General features: G+C 39.2%; 1 protein-coding gene across 1 annotated transcript in view; it reads left to right on the top strand.

Annotated features, from left to right (window-relative positions):
* Positions 1-20,205, top strand: part of LOC119744794 (protein FAM219A-like) — a 55,237-nt gene that overhangs the window by 19,440 nt on the left and 15,592 nt on the right. The window contains exon 3 of the mRNA XM_038220931.1: positions 1,179-1,392. Within this exon, the coding sequence (XP_038076859.1) occupies positions 1,179-1,392 (214 nt within the window). The remainder of the gene's footprint in view (positions 1-1,178; positions 1,393-20,205) is intronic.

The following is a 20,205-nucleotide window of genomic DNA, read 5'->3' on the forward strand; positions in this document are numbered from 1 at the left end:
GTCTGCGGTGCTTGTCAAAATTAAAGATGTACATTATATTCAGCTCAAAATAGAAGACCACATCCATTGCTCCCGACGGAGACACGTTTCTATAAATTCCAAAGATAGATGTTGATGAGCTGCCAACGTGAAAATATTTTCACAGGTGCAAATTTGAAAGGAGAGGCGGGAAAGATATATTGGTCAAGTGACTTGTGAAAGGGTAGTACATGGACTGGGATATTCATTCATTTCTGTCGTAAACAGCATCGGCACTCTTCAAAATCTGTGCAACAGAATTTTCTTTCAGATTTTCTCTTAAGAGTTTAACCCTTCTAACTCAAACTTTTTCGTGTTAACCCCACTTCCAAATCCAGTAAACACCCTCAAGAGCCAAACGTTTAGAAATTAGAAAAAAAATACCAAACCTTTGGCAACTTCCTTCTCATTCCTTCCTTTGCATGTTTTGTCTTTGGCAACCTTTTTAATTCTTGTGTACATGTGTAATATTTTTGAAATTGTACAATGACTCTGTCCATGTTTAATCTATATTAATTTTTTTTTAATAAAGCTTAACTTTTTATTGTTAACTTTTTTTACTCATTGTGAATTCAATGCAATTTTGCCTCTGGCAACCAAGTTGAATTTTTTTTAATAAACCATGAATAATAATAATAATTCTGGTCAGTAACCTGTGCTATAGATCGATTGCACTCACCAGCCATCTTTGAGGTGTGTTTTGTGATGTTAATCAATTAACAATAAATGCACAGGAGGTCTACTCACGCATCTCGAACAAATTAACACATCACAAAGATGGCCACAGTGCAAATGATCTTTTAAAGACAGCAGAAAAAAACGGTTGCTTCGTATTGATCCATTTAGAACAGCACGCTTCCTCCCAAAGCCCAAATTACCTCAGACTTTTACCTAGGACCCTTCCTTAACCAAACTTCATACAAATGCAGCCAAAACTTCACCTAAACTTTCTTTTCTTCCAAATGAGGCCATTGTTTGAAGCTTTCCTGCCTTCGTTTGTTCCAAGCAATAAATTAAAGGACGCTGAGTGAGGACGATAATGGTGCATGTTGTTCACTATGGTATTCCTCGACCTAAAGTTTAAAAGAGAATTCATATATTTCCTTTATAAGAGATCCTCATGGAATGTTAAAAAAATGCTGGGTTTTTTTTCCCAACAGAAAAACAAAGGGAAGCTTCCAGAAAGCGGGAGGCGGGGAGGCAACGGGAAAGTCCCAAGAAACCACGGCAACAGAGCAACAACTCCCCATTGGTGGATCAGCAGCCGCGTCGCTCGGCGCTAGTCTCCATCGACAGACTAGCCGTGCCGTGGAAAACAACGGCGCTGGACAGGCAACCCAGTGAGCAGCCACTAGTTTCTATAGACAGTGAAAGGTCAGTTGCCGAAAGTTTTGTCGAACCCTAACCCTCTCAGATCCTGGAAAAATCCACCAGGAGGTGCTGGAGGATTTTGCAGGATTGAAATTGTCTTGTTTCAAGACTGGATTTGTTTTTGGTTGCCCTGATCCCTGGCAAATGCAGTCAAGCTGCTGCATGGCGGTAGAGGGTCCTATATCAACGAGATGTCTTATAAATGTGCGTGCATGAAGTATGGCGGGAATTACCAGGGTAGCGCTGCCAAAGTTCCCGAGACTGGATTTGATTCATCTTGTTGACAGCGCCCTCTACTACAGTCACTGCAGCAGCTTGACCATGCTTGTTAGGTTGTTGCATTGAGGAGATATGGAATGATTGAACTTGATGCTTCTTGAATGCATAACGAATTTATCGTTGAAGGTCTCCAGCAGAAAAAATTGTCTAGGAAGTTAGAGCTAATTCGCTTAACCCTAACCTTCGCAACTCCATGTTAATCTTTTACCCTGTGAGTGTTGCCTCTTCCAGTTTGCCTAAGCATGTATCACACAGAGCAAAACCCTTTGAATTAATCTTGAGCTCAGTTAGAAAGTCTTGCCTTTGAAAGCTCCTGTCTGACAGTCTGATAAACTCAGCGCAAGATGCTGGATGTTAGCTTGAAGAGAAAATCTTTCGTTGTCCTGTTCTCCAACAGGCTTTTCTATGACTCATCTACATGTAAGCCACAGGCTCAGACTGTGCATTCTTATGTACCTTCTGTATGACATCACCAATACTTTTAGCAGTGACTGTACTCATGTACATGTATAGTGTGTGTTCTCCAAGGGGCTAGAATTGATTTTTTTTCCTCCTAAGGATTGTAATTACTGTACCGGTACATGGTCTGAGACTTGTAACTTACCAGAAACAAACATTTTGAGCATTGTTTTGGTCTGAAGACGGAATAGTATTGGTGGAGTATTGGTCAAATCTAAATCTGAAAATGTGGGTACAAAAAACTAAACATCTGATTGATAAAGTCCTTTTCTTGCATTGGATGTACCGGTACCTCCTTGGTATTAAAAAAAATTTTGAACGTCGTACCTTGCACACATGTTGGCATCTGATCCTAACTTGGCCAAAAGGTTTATCATATACACGTACAGTGTATATCATTTTTTAGCTATAATACATGTATGTGTATATTCTAGTGTATATTCTTTATGCAAGAAACCACCTGTCTGGAATTTCCTCTTAGGCCAAAAAAAAAATAAGTTGGTCTCTGGTCAGCGCGCGCGTCGATTTTAATCATGCGCGTCGATCTTTTTTTTTCCAAAATGTTCCGCGGTAGCTCCAACAGCGCCCTCTATTTCCGCACCTCCTCAATTTTTTTTACTTTTACCAAAGAGCACCAAGGAATGGGAAATTGCACCAAGGCAAATTATGGAGGACACCAATGTACATGAAGACACCAAAAAAGCAAAATAGTACCCCACCTTGTCTGTACAATCCAAGCTTAAAGAAAAAAAAAAGAAAAGCCGCGTGGCCGCGTCAATTCCGGAACTTTGGTCTGACCAGAGACGGAATATTTTTTTTTTGGGCCTTAAACAGTAATGGTTCCCAGACATTAATTAATCACAATAATGTACACAAACCACACTTAAGATGTGATAGTGGTAAAGCCATTACTTTGTAAAAAAAAAATATTAAAAATAGGGTGCTTCATCAATGTGTCCAAGTAAACACCTGGTCTGGAGAAGCAAGCCCTTGCGCTCTCCATGTACGCCCCAAAAACCAATCTTGTTTTTCAGATCGTGAAGGAATCACCAAGAATATTCTGAATCGTATCGTGTATCCCATCATGCCATAACCCAAGTCATCATTTCCACGTCTCGTCATCGCCCACTCCATGTCCCTCGATCTGTGTGGATGTATCCGTACATGCCGTCCCCTGTCACTTGAGATTGAACAGTTTGCACAAGCAGTGGCAAAACGTCTTCCGTTTCAGTAAATTTACTGCCCACTAATGCTTGTCCATGAAAAAAAAAAAACTTTACATGATTCCTCTTTACTCCATGTAAGTGTACATGACCCATTTTATGGAACCTGTTTCCAGTGAGCGTTTATGCTCTGCAAATAAACATGGCGAAGTGGTACACGTAACTGCCGTCAGCAAATGAAAGTAAAGTATTGTGAACATGAATGTTACAGCGGAGAGATGATGAGTCAACTTGTGTTTTAGAAAGTTTTGAATTTGGCTTTTTTGTTTGACCAGAATATTTTTACCAAAATATGACGGTGGGTTAAGCATCTTTTTCATCTTTGTCATCGCTGTTACAATGTATCTTGTTATGATAGTCATCTTTGTCGCATTATTAGTGCCAGGTTTTGTCATCATCATTATTGTTATCTTTGTCACCTTATATTCTGTCATTTTTGTCATCATTATTGTCATCTTGTCTTGATTATCTTCTTCATCTCATTATCGTCATTTTGTCATTGTCATTATCTTTGTATTATTGTCATCTTTGTCAAATTATCACCGTCATTTTTGTCATCGCCATTGTCATCTTTGTCACGATTACTGTCATATGTCATTGTCCTGTCCACTATCACATTCATCTTAAAGACACTTCAAAATTTTACTCAAAATTTGAAAAAACATACATGTGCGGTACATGTACTGTACCCTATACAAATATTACAGCAAGTATCCCCGCAATCAACACTATAAACACGCGTGTATTGTAGTTGGCCCAGTCTCCCGAGCCTAGCAATTGAAAAGTCGATCCAATATTCAGTTCGTGCACCATTTCTAACAATTGCATAGAGGAAGGAGACTTGAATGGATTGAGATAACCCTCAGGGTACACCGAGGCATGACACCAGGTCAATCTAATGCCGTGACATCATCCAGTAATGGTGGGTTTAAATTCAATAAACGTCAGTAACTTCGCAGCCGTGACCTGCATTCCCAAATGTTGCAATTAGGAAGCATCGCTTGGGTGCTTCTTCAAAGATCCAGTTTTCCCGAGTCAAGTCACATCTCAGTTGTTTGTGTATTTTTCTCCCGTTGAAACATTTGCCCTAGTTTAATTTCTAAGCCCCCCAGAAGCTGCCTTTCATAAGATGGACCAGTGTGACTTGAAATGCAAAAAGAAGGATATTGAAAAGGAGCCGGAGAAGGAATAAGTAGCCGGCGAAGGAATAAGTAGCCGGCGAAAGAGATTTGGGGAAATGATAACGAATGTTAATCTCGTCTGTTTGATTGCCCTCAGGAGTTGAGTAGTACATTTCTGCTGTGTTAAAGACAAATGGGGTCATTTGTTTTTCATGCATTTTCTTTCGTTTCCAGTAATAACATCACTAAAAATCCAAAGAAGAATGTTCAAAACGGAACCTGTTGAAGTTTCAGCTCAGCGAATATGGAGTACCGAAGTGTGACGTCATTTAGAACCAGAAAGTGTGGTGCAAACGAATGGAGTATGCGAGAATGGCGTGTTGGTTCACTGGCTGAATCACGCGCTAATGTCTTTCACACACATTTTGTGCGCATGACGTATTCACCTCGGTACTCCATTACACTTTTTGAACGAAAAACAGTGAAAAACCATGCACAACCTTTTGATCATGAAACATGATTTTGTCAATTAAATTCTTTATTTCCAACGATTAGTCAATTGACTGATTGTTGGAAATCACCTACAGTTTTCTTGACTTCTTCTTCTAGCCAGACAGAACAATTTGCAAATGAGCAAATTTGATAATCCAAAATAAGCTTTTTGACAATAATTTGCTTGGTTCTTTTACTTTACGGATAGGCAAATTTTCTTGACTAATAGATAACAATATGTCATCAGAAACTCAAGGGTACAAATGTGAGGCCAGCCACACATAATGTTGCACTTTTGACAAGATTATAAATTTACACTTGTTTAAAAAGGTATAGCACTTGATGTTCAATAAGAAATTAAATAGATACTTAACCCATCAGTTTTCACTGTAACACCCCAAACCACAAGCACTCTATGGTTTTATGGATTCAGCAGGGAATGAACACAATGTAATACAATGTAGTACAGGTGCTGATGGGTTAATTTGATAGCAAAAATATTCAAAATCCTGTGATTAATTCCTTTCATCAGATGGAATTTTGCGTTGGGGTGATGTTAATCAATATTTTCAACAATTTGCAACAATTTTTTCTTTTGTCGTGTGCTCCATTTGAGAAAAACAGGAATCTATGATTATTTCATAATCCCTCGATCGAGGGATCATGGCCTTTATCAGAGATCTGGCCAGAGATGAGTGCGGGTCTTAACATATTTACAAATGTATGAAGAGAACAGGTGAAGTTTTACAAAAGATAATACTCTTCGTGGTCTAGAGAAAGTTTTGGATATTACAATAATTTAATTTGAAAAATCGCTGTACAATTATAGTAAAGGCCTACCGTTACAATTATAATGCCAAATCTTATTTAACCCATTAGTGCCTGTACTTCATTGTATTAGATTGTGTTTATTCACTGAAAAATCAATGAAACCATGGAGTGCTTGGGTTGTTTCGAACAATGCAGTGAGTACATCGTAATATGCAGGGCGGTTTCGGGTGCTACAGTGTTTAATTAAATACAGAATTAAAATCGAGAATCTTAGAATATTGTTTTCTCAGTATATACAGCAAAACATCATCAGGTTAGTTGTTAAGCACCCGTCTTTAGATTTTGAGCACTTTTGTTGCTTCAAGCAAAAAAATTCACAAATGACAAATGATATACTCTACCTTTAAAGCGAACTCAAATGCAATCAGAACTTTACAGTCAGTTATTTTGATTGCCAAGAAGCATTAAGTACAATTTTCTGATGAGTGTCCATTGTTTGAACAATCAAGCAAATTGCAGATTGCTGTCATGTTATTGTGTCTAAAGCCCGGTTCATACTCGGCGCGAAAGCGAAAGCGAACGCGAATGTGTGACGTCATGGCAAGTATTCGCGCTGCGAATTCGTAAAAGTTGAACATATTTCAACTCGGCGAACTTCGCAGCAAATCTTTCATGACGTCAAATTCGCTTCGCATTCGCGTGGAGTATGAACCGGGCTTTATGAGTGAAGTAATGTATGTGTTGTGCCCAAGGTATGAAGTAAATTGTCCATGAAATAAGACATCGTTTCTTGTAGGTTTTTCGGTGCTGTTTAAAGCGGTGTTTCACCTCACTTTGTCCATGTTCAGTGGCTCGCCAATCTCATCATTGGCATATATATCCAAGTGGCCCCGAGGTGTGGATTAAAGATCCTTGATGGTCCCTGGATGAAAGTGATCCAGCGGACAAGTGTGTTTGTGCTTCTTGGAGAGCATCTTGCACTTTAGTGTGAAATTGTATCCATGCACTCAAGAAAAAAAAATTGCGTCTTAAAAAAAAATTTCGTCTTCTTTAAATCTACAGCAACTTGGTAATCTTATGTTATTTTCAAGTACTCATAGGAAATTTAAAAATATAACTTTAAAATCTGTGAGTTTGCTGCATTGCCAACCATTTGTTCCTCACTTGGTCTTCAAAAGTTCAAAAATTGGGTAATTGTCTTGTGCAGGTTCACATCTTTTCCGGTGTTGTATGTAATTAGTTTTCTGTTATCCATATTCAGGAGCTTGGGTTGTGTCATTGGTCCGGTTGGCCCGAGGTGTGGATTTTTTTCAGCCAGTGACGCCTTCGTAGAGGTCACGTCACCAATAAGGGGACTGGGTGACACACAGGACACCTTACTCCCACACACTGGCCGTGAGTTTGCATCGCAGCTCTCAGGGACGATAAGCAGAAGCCACGAAATCCTTTCACAATATTTTAACGGATGCTGACGGCACTCTGCAATGCAATTGCACCGTACATGTATGTGTAACGGTCACTAGTGGAATCTGTGCAAACCCTCACCCTAAGTGTAAAAAAAAAAAAAATCAAAGAAAATCAGTAGTATTGGAGGCCACTTTAGCAACATTGCCGTTGTTTGCTAAAGGTAAATGCTTCTGTGCATTTCCTCTCACTTGAAAACGCAGTGGGTTTGTACACATTCTGCGGAAAATAGGTCATACCTTGTGCCACTTGCACATGCATGCAAAACAAGTGTATTTTAGGGCTGTGCTGAATATACCAAATATTGGAATACTCAATCATCAACTGAAAATCCGAATAACATTTTTTTTTTTTCAAGTTATATTCGCTAAGTATGAGCCATCTCAAGGTGACGATGAAAAACATCCACGATTATTTTATTTGTAAAAGTTGTGTGGTCATATTGTTGAAAGCCACTTCTGCGCATGATTTGAGAGCTTCAATGGGGAATATTACGGGTAGCTCAAGTCTTCTTCAAAGTTGGTTAAATATCAGCCATTCTGCGACCTGTTCTGTATGTTATTCTAACTGTAACCTTCCTCAAACTTTCAGGAGGTTTTGGAGGATTTTCAAGGAGGCTGAATGGCAAAACAGTTTGGGCGATTTTCGTAGGCTGTACCCTACATTGCTTATGTTCAGCTGGTGCATAATAATATTGAGCCCTGCTTATGCTTGATATCATCCGCATTGCTTCTAAATGTCATATGTGCTGCCTCAGCCTGTTAACAGTGATAGTTGGAGGATTTTGAGGGATCGCGGCAATGGTCACCCCTCCATTGAACAAATTCAAGAAATAACGGATGATTTGGGAGGAATGAGGCTGAAATCAATTTTACATGGGTGGCAATTGGAGGATTCTGCAGGATTGAGGATGGTTCCTAGCCAAAAGGGCCTAGGAGTTAGGGTTAATAACTTCTCGGTCAATTTTCGACAAGCGTAGGCGCACGCAAATCCCGATCAGTTTCTTACGACAGCGGCATGCGTAACTTGATCAGTGCATTTTGAACTCAAATATATTCAAACATTCAAGACCGAGTTGGAATTATTAAACACTAAATTATTCAAAACTGCACAGGCGGAGTGTGTTGGTGATGTGTCATTATATGGCTCTCTTGTCAAGAGGCAACAGGCCGCATAGAGTCCATACTGGTTTTAGACCTTGACAAGCTCATGGTTGTCATTTTTGTCTGGAAGTCTGTTCATGGAGAGATATATGCAGTGCTTCCCGATGAGTTCATTGTAAAATCTGTGACTGTATTTTTTTTTAACTCCCTGTGGGATAAAAGATGTTCCTGTATTCCAAAACCAATTTCATTAATGTCTTCAAATCCACCATATGTTGGCTTCCTCTTTTGTAGATTTTGTTGGCTTCCTCATTTCGTAGATGCAGAGCATTCAAAAAAGAGAGAAGATATATCTTTGAACCTAGGGAATCAGAACTGATCACAGACCTCAGGCCAATAAAGTTATGGATCACTTACAAGCCCTGATGACTGAAATGTACCAGGTTGTAAATTTGGTCTGTTTGTAACCGTAACCAGTTTTCTTTTTAATTTACTGGAGCAGCATCAAAACAGCTCCTCTTTCACAAATAGTTCTCTCTGTGACACATTTGGGTCTTCACAAATATCTTACTCATCGGTACATGCAAATGATGAGTTTTCATGTACAAATACCTGGCCATCTGTGTTGTCCTTGTACCTGACTGACTGACTGACTGTCACTTGTTAATGACGTTGGTTAAGTTCAAGCTTTACATGGCTTTGCCTATACTGTACTGTATGTGATGTAGCATCTGTACACCACTGTGCATTAGTTTGGCTCTGCTTGTTAAAGAGGTTGTGGAATGTTCGAAGACATTTCCGTCATTTTTTGGGTATATGTAGCCTAAGGTGTGATGAAATAAAAACAACTATTGTGTCTGTCATGAAATGAGTACAAAGGTTACTTTTGAGAGCTATTTTTCAGGTCCTGTTTCGATCCGAATGTGCAATTTGTGTAAAAGTCGTCGTTGCGGGCAGCAAACAAAACACAGTAAATCGTGACGTAATAAACAGGACTCGTTTATGCTACTCTGCATCGGGAGTCCTGTTTATTACGTCACGATTTACTGTGTTTTGTTTGCTGCCCGCAACGTCGACTTTTACACGAATTGCACGTCTTGGGTCGAAACAGGCATGACAGGACTTGAAAAACAGCTCTCAAAAGTACCTTTTGTACTCATTTTATGACAGAAACAATAGTCGGTATGCTACATACGTGTATACCCGAAAAATGACGGAAATGTCTTCGAGCATTCCACAACCTCTTTAATTATGTACTTTCATTATACATGTGCTAAGGCAATGAGTCAAATCTCTGTTCAAACGAGAACAGTGTATTTTTTTCATTTCCATGACTTTACCACAACAGCTTACTCTTCAATCTCTTTGCCCAATTTGAATCAATTCGGGCGATTCGCAATGCAGTGCGCCACCAAGAGTTTGCCATGGAGAGCCAACTTTTGAAGTTGACGGTCGACAAAACACGACCCATTTGAATGAGTGTCAGTAGACAACCTGAGCTTAATTTGTTATAAATTGGGGCAAAGTGTTCTGCCGCCTTACAAACAACACCATATGGATACAAAGACAAGAAAAGGCCAATTATACTTGAATCATATATGCTTGCGAAAAGACTGAACGGAAAAAGTAACAATTTCAAATTTCCCGCGCTGCGAAATTGTCGACCATCTCCCACAATGCACTGGTAAAAATGAACTCTCCTTAGCAAACTCTTGGTGGCGCACTGCATTGTGAATCGCCCGAATTGAATATAATTTTGTGCACTCTGGGAACAGCCTTACTAGGCTTGCCTCCGCTTGTTTTAATCAGTTATCTCCCTGCAATACACACCTAATCAATCTGCTCGGATTGTACACAGATGGGACAAGATAACGGTGGATTTATTAATTTGGGGTCCTCTGCTCGGTGGACAGACTGTGGCAAGACTCGGTTGTTGTAATAATTTCCCTTGTTAACACGCATGGAGCAAATACATGCCATATCGATGATGCCGCAGATTACAAACATCGTCGGCCTTCCAAACACAATTTGCACCGTGAGGTATACAACCCGCCTCTTGTTAAAATATACAGAGACAGGGTAAATTGTCGTCAGTGTCTGTCTGAAAGGTTTTTCATTTCTGGCGCTTGTTTTTCTGTTCCTGTGGCACAGACGGTGGAATCTGAGAACATGTACGTTGTCGTCAGTGCAATCTGTGTCTATACAATACATTTGTGTATGATCAATCCGGAATTATTAAGTGACCTTCAATAAATTTGTAATCAACTGTTGAATTATTTTGTTCATTATTGTATCGAATATGAAGTTAGTATGAACTAAATTGTGGACATTGTAAGTACAGTTGTAATGCAAAATATTTATCAGGTTATAATTTACTAGTAAATGCAAAATATTTATCAGGTTATAATTTACTAGTAAGGCCAAAAAAAAAATAAGTCGGTCTCTGGTCAGCGCGCGCGTCGATTTTAATCATGCGCGTCAATCTTTTTTTTTTCCCAAAATGTTCCGCGGTAGCTCCAACAGCGCCCTCTATTGCTGCACCTCCTCAATTTTTTTTTACCAAAGAGCACCAAGGAATGGGAAATTGCACCAAGGCAAATGATCGAGAGCACCAAGGCAAATTATGGAGGACACCAATGTACATGTACGTGAGGACACCAAAAAAGCAAAATAGTACCCCACCTTGTCTGTACAATCCAAGCTTGAAAAAAAAAAAAAAGCAAAAAAAAAAAAAAAAAGCCGCATCACCGCGTCAATTCCGGAACTTTGGTCTGACCAGAGACCGAATATTTTTTTTTTGGCCTTATGCAAAATATTTATCAGGTTATAATTTACTATTAAACTACACTATTGTCTTGAATAGCGCCAAAACTGGCTAAAATTGGCACCTCAAGAGGAAACGATTTACAAGACCATACAAGCCTAATAAAGCTGCACCTGATTTCATTAAACTCATTGTAACTTAAGATGCGTGCTGCGAGGTGTCATATCCCTACAATGCATCCTGCAATGCATCCTGCTGTTCATTTCGCAAAACAAGTCATAAGTGCGACGTGGCGTAGGTGTATTTACAGCACAATTTGATGACTGTTATGTTTATATTCTGTGCACATTAAATAGACTTTCAGCAAAGAGTCGTCTGGTCGGATCTCTCAAAAAGGTTTTAAACCGTAAAACAAAATGTGGGCGTACATGTACATGTATGATACAGTTTTAAGGAAAACAAGCTCACAGAGGACTGTTTAGCAACTTTAAAATGTCATCTGCAGTATTCCAGACGAATTCATAGTTACTTTGATGCATTTTGCATTTACAACTTCGCTCACATTGTCTCGGTACTATAGTCTCGTTTATCTAATTTGTATGGCATAAAACTGGCTAAGAAAGATGCTCCTTATTTTGTGATGACCAGAAGGCATGTCGTAACTTGCGACATGTTTTGAAACGTTGTCAAGGAACTTACTACACATTCAACACATCGTAAGGTTTGTGAATCGGATCATATGACCTGTTGCAAGTTGTTACGCGTTACAACTCGAGTTGTGACGCGTCACAGCGCTTCGTGAAATCCATCCTAAACCTTCGTGAAATCCATCCCAAACCCGCGGTCTATCAGTACATGTATAGTCTGAGCACACAAACTTCTACTCAATTGATGCAGCATTGCTATTCACTAGACATTTTTCATTCATCTGGTCTACACAGTGGGTTGGATTTGGCCCATTCATTGGCAATATAGGGAAATCATGTTGCGGCCATCTTGATTTTTCCCCATTCAAATCAACGTAACCAGAGCGAGGCTGGAAGGAAAAATAGTCTGGTTCCTTTTTGCACAAAAAAACATCATCAATCAGTACTATTATTGGATACAGGGTACATGACTGAAATGGTGGCAGCATGATAAAGGTCTATAGCACTGGCACTCTTCACCAGCCCACAGCCAGTCTAGGTCACAAAGTGACAGTCAGTCAGTCGGTCAGTTAGATACATGTAGGTACAAAAAGGATACCAGACTGACCCTCTGGGACCAGCAAATTTAAATGTGTATTTTGTTACAAATACATGTGACAAGAGTTCTTGGAATATTCTATTTTCGAAAATTGCTTCATGCATTTCTCTCAGCCTCAAAGGCTGCCTTGGAAGCACGCAGGCCCACACATAGCAATTAGTCACTGCCAAGATGGTGCTGCCTAGAGCCAATAACTAAGATGCATGGCTTCACAAGATTTGCAAAATTAGTCTTCCGATTTCGCTCCGAGGCTGTCGAAAAAAAATAATTTATTGCTACTGTTCTGTAATTGGGGTGTGCATTGGAACGATTCTGCGTGCGCAGTGAAAGTGCCAATGAAATGATTTACATACATATTGCAAGTTGCACAATTAATGTATACTTTGTAATTTGCACAAGACTTATTATGCAGACTGGAGCCTTTATTTAATGGTACTTAAAGGTAGGGTAAATCATTTGCAGCTATCCAAAAAGAACTGACCAAATTTTTGTTGCAAAGCTTACTTGTTTTAAAGATAGTTATGGCACTAAACTCCCTGTGAAATTATTCTTTTTTGGCATGCTGTCTTTTTGAAGAAAACAATAAAAGAAGGCCTTTTCCAACGATGCATCTAAAGACGCATTTTTTTAAATGTCCGTTAGTAGTTTATTATCAATTCATTGAAGCCGTGAATGCGTGTGCGCAAGCGATGACATGACGCACACACGCGCGCGGTTGCTATTATTCGTCAATCCAGTGCATAACATCGCATACCAGTACATGTAGCTGGAATCGTCTGAATGAGAACGTGTCCCGGACGCTGATTTCGGGACGCAATTCAAAACATGACTTGGCAACTTTTGAATTAAAATCGAGATCCTAGAATATTGTTTTCTCGGAATATATACATCATTCACTGAGCTGAAATTTCATCAGGTTAGTTGTTAAGCACCCTCTTTTAGATTTTGAGAACTTTTGTTGCTTCAAACGAAAAAAATAATCACAAATGACAAATGATATACATGTACTCTACCTTTATTTGTTGAAAGCTAGGAAATGTTGTTGGTTATTATTTTTTTAATATGTCTACATTGTAGTTGTGCAAAAAGGTTCTCACATTTGCCCTTTCATTCTCTTAAAATTTACAAATTAACAAAATTTGAAACAGTCGTGAATAGACAAGCTTGCATAATTTGCATAAAATTGGCATCATTCTCTTTTTCTTTAAAATGTAAACATTGAAGTGGTGTGAGATTGTCCAAAACATTTTGAAGTTTATAAATCACACATTACTGTTTACTTTATATACACCCCTCTCTCATCACAATATTGTGTCTCTCCCTCCTTCTCTCCCCCCCCCCCCTTTATGTCCCTAGGATGTGTCCCAATGCGCTGTGTCAGTGTTTATAAAAGTGAACAACCTTTGGAATTATCCAAACAGTTTCCAGCCAGCCGTTTTTCCCTTAAGGCTCCCCAGAGAGCCATGGTAAAAAAAAAAAAAAAAAAAAAAATCCAATTAGTTTAGGTGGTGTTTTGACTTGGGCTGGCTTTTCTTAATGGGAGTGACGCATTTAGACACCCACTCAACTCAATTCTCCCCCAGCGTGTGCCCTCATTTACGCGCTGGACACCGGTGCAATTGCGAGGAGCGTCATTTTCTTTAATGTGTCTGCCGACTAACATGCGTTCATTTAAATTGAATATTTCTAAAGGGGCCGGCTTGCGGAAGTACATGTACATCTACTTCAAGTGAATCCAAAAGAAAATGAAGGGGTGCAGACGGGTACAAGGGGGGCAGAGGGGAACCATTTTGCAGGTACCAGTGATTATTACAACTGTTTCGTGTAGACGTACACGTACAGACTTATCCGATGACGGCCATTTTCTAAAGTGGCACCAGGCTCGCGCGAGTTGCGCACAGGGGCCAATTTCACGGCGCTGCTAAGCACACGATTTTCTGCTAACAGAGTCTCCGTCTATTTCATGGAGACTGTAAGCAGTAAGCACAGCAAAAGGCACGCTAACCTCGGAGGAAAACTTGCTTAACTTAGTGACATAACAATGGAAATCTCCATGCGCGCGCGACCGTTAGCGCATCCACGCCGTGAAATAGTGCTAAGGGTTAGCAAATTGTTCAGCTATGCTAAACACAACTATTCTGCTAACTGCTAAGCAGCGCCGTGAAATTGGGCCCAGGTAGTACGCATGCATGCACTCCAGGCTCCTTCGACCAATAGTGTTACCAAAATGGGCATGCGCCTTGTGTTAAGAACGCAGGCTTAGCACCACCTCAGTAACAGCTTCTAATTCAAATCACCAGAGTCCGCTTTAATTATGTACTTAATATTTACAAGTACACTACACATGTACTGGGCACACATATTTTTTTTCTTCTGTTGGTTATATATTGATGAATGGATAATTTGTGACAATCGATGAAAAATCCTGAGGCTAGTGATTTATATAGCAAAATTTAATTTACACCTGGTACTTGTTCGTGAGGTCTTTACGGAATGTGTGGTACGCCAATGTTATGTCAGAATCTGAAATTGTTCTTATAATAAGATTAATTTTGTAAGTTGAAAGAAAAAACACCCAAAATTGCATTAAATAAAATGGTAGTCCTTTTTTTTTCGTGAGGGGTTTCATCTGAAAAAAACCCAACTTTACATTTTCTACAAAAATACAATTTGCAAAAAAAAAGGGGGAAGGAGTAATCTTACCCAAGACATACACATCATGGCCTCCAGCAGGTTTTGCACCTAGTGTGGCAGAGCTTTTAACTTCCTGGTTTTGCAAAGCTCATTAAGTTTCATTTTTAAAGCGATTAAACTGATGTACTGAAACGCGGCAGGAGTTGAAATGATTGGGCGTGCAATATTTTGTTTTGTCTGGAAGTAGCTTACGGTTTTCTGCGTCCTGAGGCAAATTAATAAAAGAGCTAATATCCTCTGCAGAGGAGTTGGGTTGACGTAGCGGTTCTTGACTGGCCTTCCACCTCTATGGCCCGGGTTCGATTCCTGCCCTGGTCTTCAGTCCCTACCTGATTCAGTGGAATTCCCCCAGAATATTCTTCTGGGATTTTCCTCCAGAATAGTCTCCTCTCTACAGGTTTCTTCAGGCTTGCGAGCTTACAGTGCCTATGGTGCTTTTGAGGATTTCTTGGTTTCAGAACCAGAAATATTATTATAATAATAACAATAAGGCCACAAAAAAAAAACTCGGTCTCTGGTCAGCGCGCTTGTCGATTTTAATCATGCGCGTCAACCTTCTTTTTTTTCCTTCAAATTAACACGGAAGCTACAACAGCTCTATTGCCGCGCCTCCTCAAATTTTTGTACCAAGGAGCACCAAGGAATGGGGAAATTGCACCAAGGCAAATGATAAAGGGCACCAAGGCAAATTATGGAGGACACCAATGTATAATGAGGACACAAAAAAGCAAAATAGTACCCACCTTGTCTGTACAATACAAGCTTGAAAAAAAAAAAAGCCACCCCCCAAAAACAAAAAAAACGCGTCGCCGCATCAATTCCGGAGCTTCGGTCTGACCAGAGACCGACTATTTTTTTTTTTTTGCCTAACAGGAATGTGTACTTTTCCTAGGAAAGCAAGAGGCATTAATGCCTACTTATTGAACTATGGAGAAAAAAAGCTGTATTTAACTCTTTTTTTTTTTACATATTTTAAATTTTGTTTTTAAAGATACATTCACTTACATATTCATAGAGAATTATTTCAGATTACACTATAGTGCTAAAGTTAGATCCCAAAACAAAGTGACCCAAAGAGGGGTCTCTGTACATTTGTAAGATTCTCCTGAATTCTATTCTAAGTGGGACAGCAATAAAACTGCGACCTCATTAATCCAAAACTTTTATCCTGATTGCTCACCATCTGCCGACGTAAAATGCAGAGCCTGACCCACACTGCCCAGGGAAATCAGGAAATGCCTGCCTGGAAAAAGTAATCATGAATTGTAAATTCAAGTCGTAATGTTTCAGAACTTCAAGTTAATTCAGGAACGAAAAGACTAAATGCATCAAAACGATGCAGCTTTATCAGAGTGGGTATTATAAAGTACGGAAATTACAGGTACATGCATCGTTTACTGCAATATTAACCCTAACCCTGCTGAATCCATCACGATCCAGCTATATCATGAACCTGTTGGAGCCTGTTGGATTGAGCAGTAAACCCCTTGTACAAATGTGCATGTACATGTACATATTCAGAGTCAGATTCTGTTGGGCACTGAAAAATAAGGCCAAGTTGGACTCTGTTGGATTCAGCAGACAACTAAAAATTAGGCAGAGTTGGATTCTGTTGGACTGAGCAGGAAGAAATGGTTGGACTCTGTTGGATTTAGCAGGGTAGTCCTGAGGAACTCTTAGTGGGTTTTAAGAGTTTATTTTTCAAATATATCCATGAAAAATTTGCACTGCCATGACACAAAATAAAAGCATTATAACAGCTGCCTCCAAACTTCATTTTCACTACATTGTATTCTCAAATTATTTTAAAACTATATTACAGCCATTATAACTGACTTTAGGCAGCCAGGAGAGAGCGGGATTCTAAAACTAAAGATAACAAAATGGCGTTTATCACACTTTGGATATAATCTCTTTATATAATTTGTTAACTGCTTATATTTTGTGCACTGTAAATGTATGTGGAAACTTAAAAAAAAAAAAAAAAAAACGAGGATTCAGGATTAAAACTTCAATTAACAAACACAAAGCACACAATTTCAAAGGAGACAGAACTTCCATTGCAAAAAAGAAGTACAGCACAAACAAAGTGAAAATTCTGATCAAGTAATTTTTCTTTCAGTTAGTAATAAACCTCAATTTGTAAGAGGATTGCTTTCATTGAATGGGCATATAAAGCCTCCTGTCAAATCAACTCCACAGATAAAAATCTAACTCCGAATCCTCCTTTTATCACTAATCCAGTGCAGTGGTCAACGAGGGCTACGCATTGACTGTAATAGCTTAGCAGATTCAAATTCTAAACAATCTCAGGCCATCTTGCAGTCCGAAATGCAATCAGGATTTCCATTTGTTCCGACTGGCTTTCAAAAAACCGCTGGGAATTAACAAAACTGACGGCAATCGCGGCAGCCACAAAGAACGTCATTTTTGTGTTTGTGTTATCTTCGTAGCTCTGACCTATTTGTTCTCGGGTGGTTTGAAGTGGGGCAGTGTGTTATTTAAGTCTGTTCAAACAGAATTGTCGAGAATTTAGGCTAATGTGGTAACTTGGCAGTACTCAGCGACAGTTTGCAGGTCCAGTGGACTTGTTTGTTGAGACAATAATATTGAGCAGCTCAAGATGTCTTACAAGGCAAGTGTGTTTACAGTGACGGGTAACGTAGATAAGCGGGTCTTTCTGTCTGACCTGATTGAATTTACAAATACATTTTACTTTTCTAGGTTGTAAGAAAACAAATATTGCTTCTCTGAAAATTCAGGTAAGGGTTATTAATAAAAGGGCACATGGTTATAATTACAAAAATCCTTACGTGTTTGCACTTCAAATGACAATTCTTCATGTGCAGTCTCTTTTTGGGAGTGGGCGGGTGATCAGCTGGTCAGCATGGAAAAGTGAACAAGATTTTAACATGTGTAGATAAATGACTTCTTACACTTGTTTCACTCTGGTTTTCCAAAGTCGCACCTGTCCAATTTATTCCTCAGATTTTAATTGAACAACAATTAGACGTAACTAAATGTATGTACAATGTATGAGCAAGTTGTGGAAAGATCGACTGTTGCAGTCAAGCAGAATGACTTCAGAGTCCAGTCAGTGAAGACTTAACACATAAATTTCACCTGTCTGAAATGAAAGTCTAATTGCGGAGACCTGAGTCGCTCAAAATTCCTTTTTGGTTCTGTGCAACTCTGTAAACTAGTCTGAAACAGTTTTTAAAGATATAGTCCATCATTTGTAATTTGTGCATTTTGTTCGTTTGAAGCAACAAAAGTGTTCAAAATCTAATGAAGGATACTGAACAACTAACCTGATGAAGTTTCAGCTCAGCTTCAGCTGTATATTCCGAGAAAAACAGCATTCTAGGATCTCAATTTCAAATCAAAAGTTGCTGAATCATGTTTTGAATTGTTTTGAATTGCAGCTATACGCGATGTCGTGCACTGATCCGATGAATTATAGCAACTGGGCGCGCCTGTGCGTCGTGCCAATCCTTTCGCGCGCTGCGCTGAATAACAAAACGAACTACTAATTTAAATTTTCCTACGGTGCGTCTTAAGACGCACCGTTGGAAAAGCCTTCTTTCGTTGATTACTTCAAAATGATAGCTTGCCAGAAAGATTAATTTCACAGGGAGTTTAGTCCACTTACTATCTTTCAACCAAGTATGTTTTTCAACAATAATATGCCTGTTACTTTTTCGGATGGCTGCAAATGATGGACTTTAGCTTTAAAGTTATAGTATTTGAGAACAATACCGTGAGATCAATCTTAAAAAAAATCATGTAAAGTTGAACTACAGGATACCTACCTGAGAACATTGCCAAGAACATTGCCAAGAACAAAAATAGTTTTACTTGACATTTGCCTGTCTGCGAATTTTATTGGCTCAATTCTAAGAAGCTTTTCAGTTGCCCTATTTTTTTCCCTTCCGTTCCCCCCCCCCCCATGACATGTTTATTTACTACCTCTCTCTTCCCACTCATCACCGTATTGCATCTTTCCGATCTGTCTCTCCCCCAGTTTCCTTACTCCCCGGTTCCCTTATATTACTCCCTGGTTTCCCTACCTCTCGGCTTTCCTCCCCTCTGGGTCCCTGTCAGCGACAGACTGATATGGGTCCAGACACACAAACAATGATTATTATTTTTTTTGGTGGCAGTGAATTCAGACAAAATTAATCTTGTAGAACATGGACTGAAATTCATGTATGCACAACCACATGTTCTTGTACAATTTTGACAGATGCACTCGGGTTTGCAACCCCATGATAACCTCCCTTGTGATCTTCCCTTCTTGTTTTCTCAGTAGCTGAAGAAGACATGAAGATTTGTTGCCGATTGACAATTTTTTTTATATTTATATATATATTTTTTTTCTCGGGCTTGATGAGTGATGATTTCCCCAGGGGATCGTGGGTAATATTGTCTCAGATGCTGTGACATTTTCAGAGAGGGCAGTGTTTATCTTGAATTGGCCACGTCAATTTTGACAGTTATCGCGATCATGTTTGGCCATAAAGACAGTTATTGAAGTTATTAAAGACAATAGGTCACCAGACGTTGACGTACACGCACACACGTCTTTCAGGGGTTGTTTTGACTTTGTTTTGAGACAAGTTATATGCCTATATTTTCCAATCAAGAAAATTCTATGAACACGAAAGAACACTGTGCTGTGAGTGTTTATAAATTTTATAAATTGAGTATGAGAAAAGGAAAATTATGAAACAAAAAGGAGGATCTTTCATTTTCTAAAGTTTGTTTGTGCAAAACACTACGCTCTCAAAAAACCCCTGACTGTTAAAGAAGTTTAGTAAACATACACGTACGAACCTAGAATCGATATACATACATGTGTAAATGTACAGATCTACATGATTTATCTCAGAAACTGTTATCGATTCCCTGATGTTGATTCGTGTTTTTCCTGTCCTTTACCTATTTTGTTTCAGCGGTGGCTTCTTCGCTCATGTCCTCACACGATTAACTCCCTGTTAGTGACGTAAATGCAGAAACTTTAACGTCATAAAATACACTCACAGACTAAGGGCTTTAAGGGAAAGCCCCTCTTTACATATTAGATTCCAGGCCAGACAAACATTACAAAACAAATCTTCTTGCTTACAGGCTACTTGTACACACTGTTTTTTTCCCCCCAGTTTATTTGAAGAGAGAGAGAGAGAGAGAAAAAAAAAGGC

Source organism: Patiria miniata, unplaced genomic scaffold (assembly GCF_015706575.1).
Source record: "Patiria miniata isolate m_02_andy unplaced genomic scaffold, ASM1570657v1 HiC_scaffold_7, whole genome shotgun sequence".
Classification (NCBI taxonomy): domain Eukaryota; kingdom Metazoa; phylum Echinodermata; class Asteroidea; order Valvatida; family Asterinidae; genus Patiria; species Patiria miniata.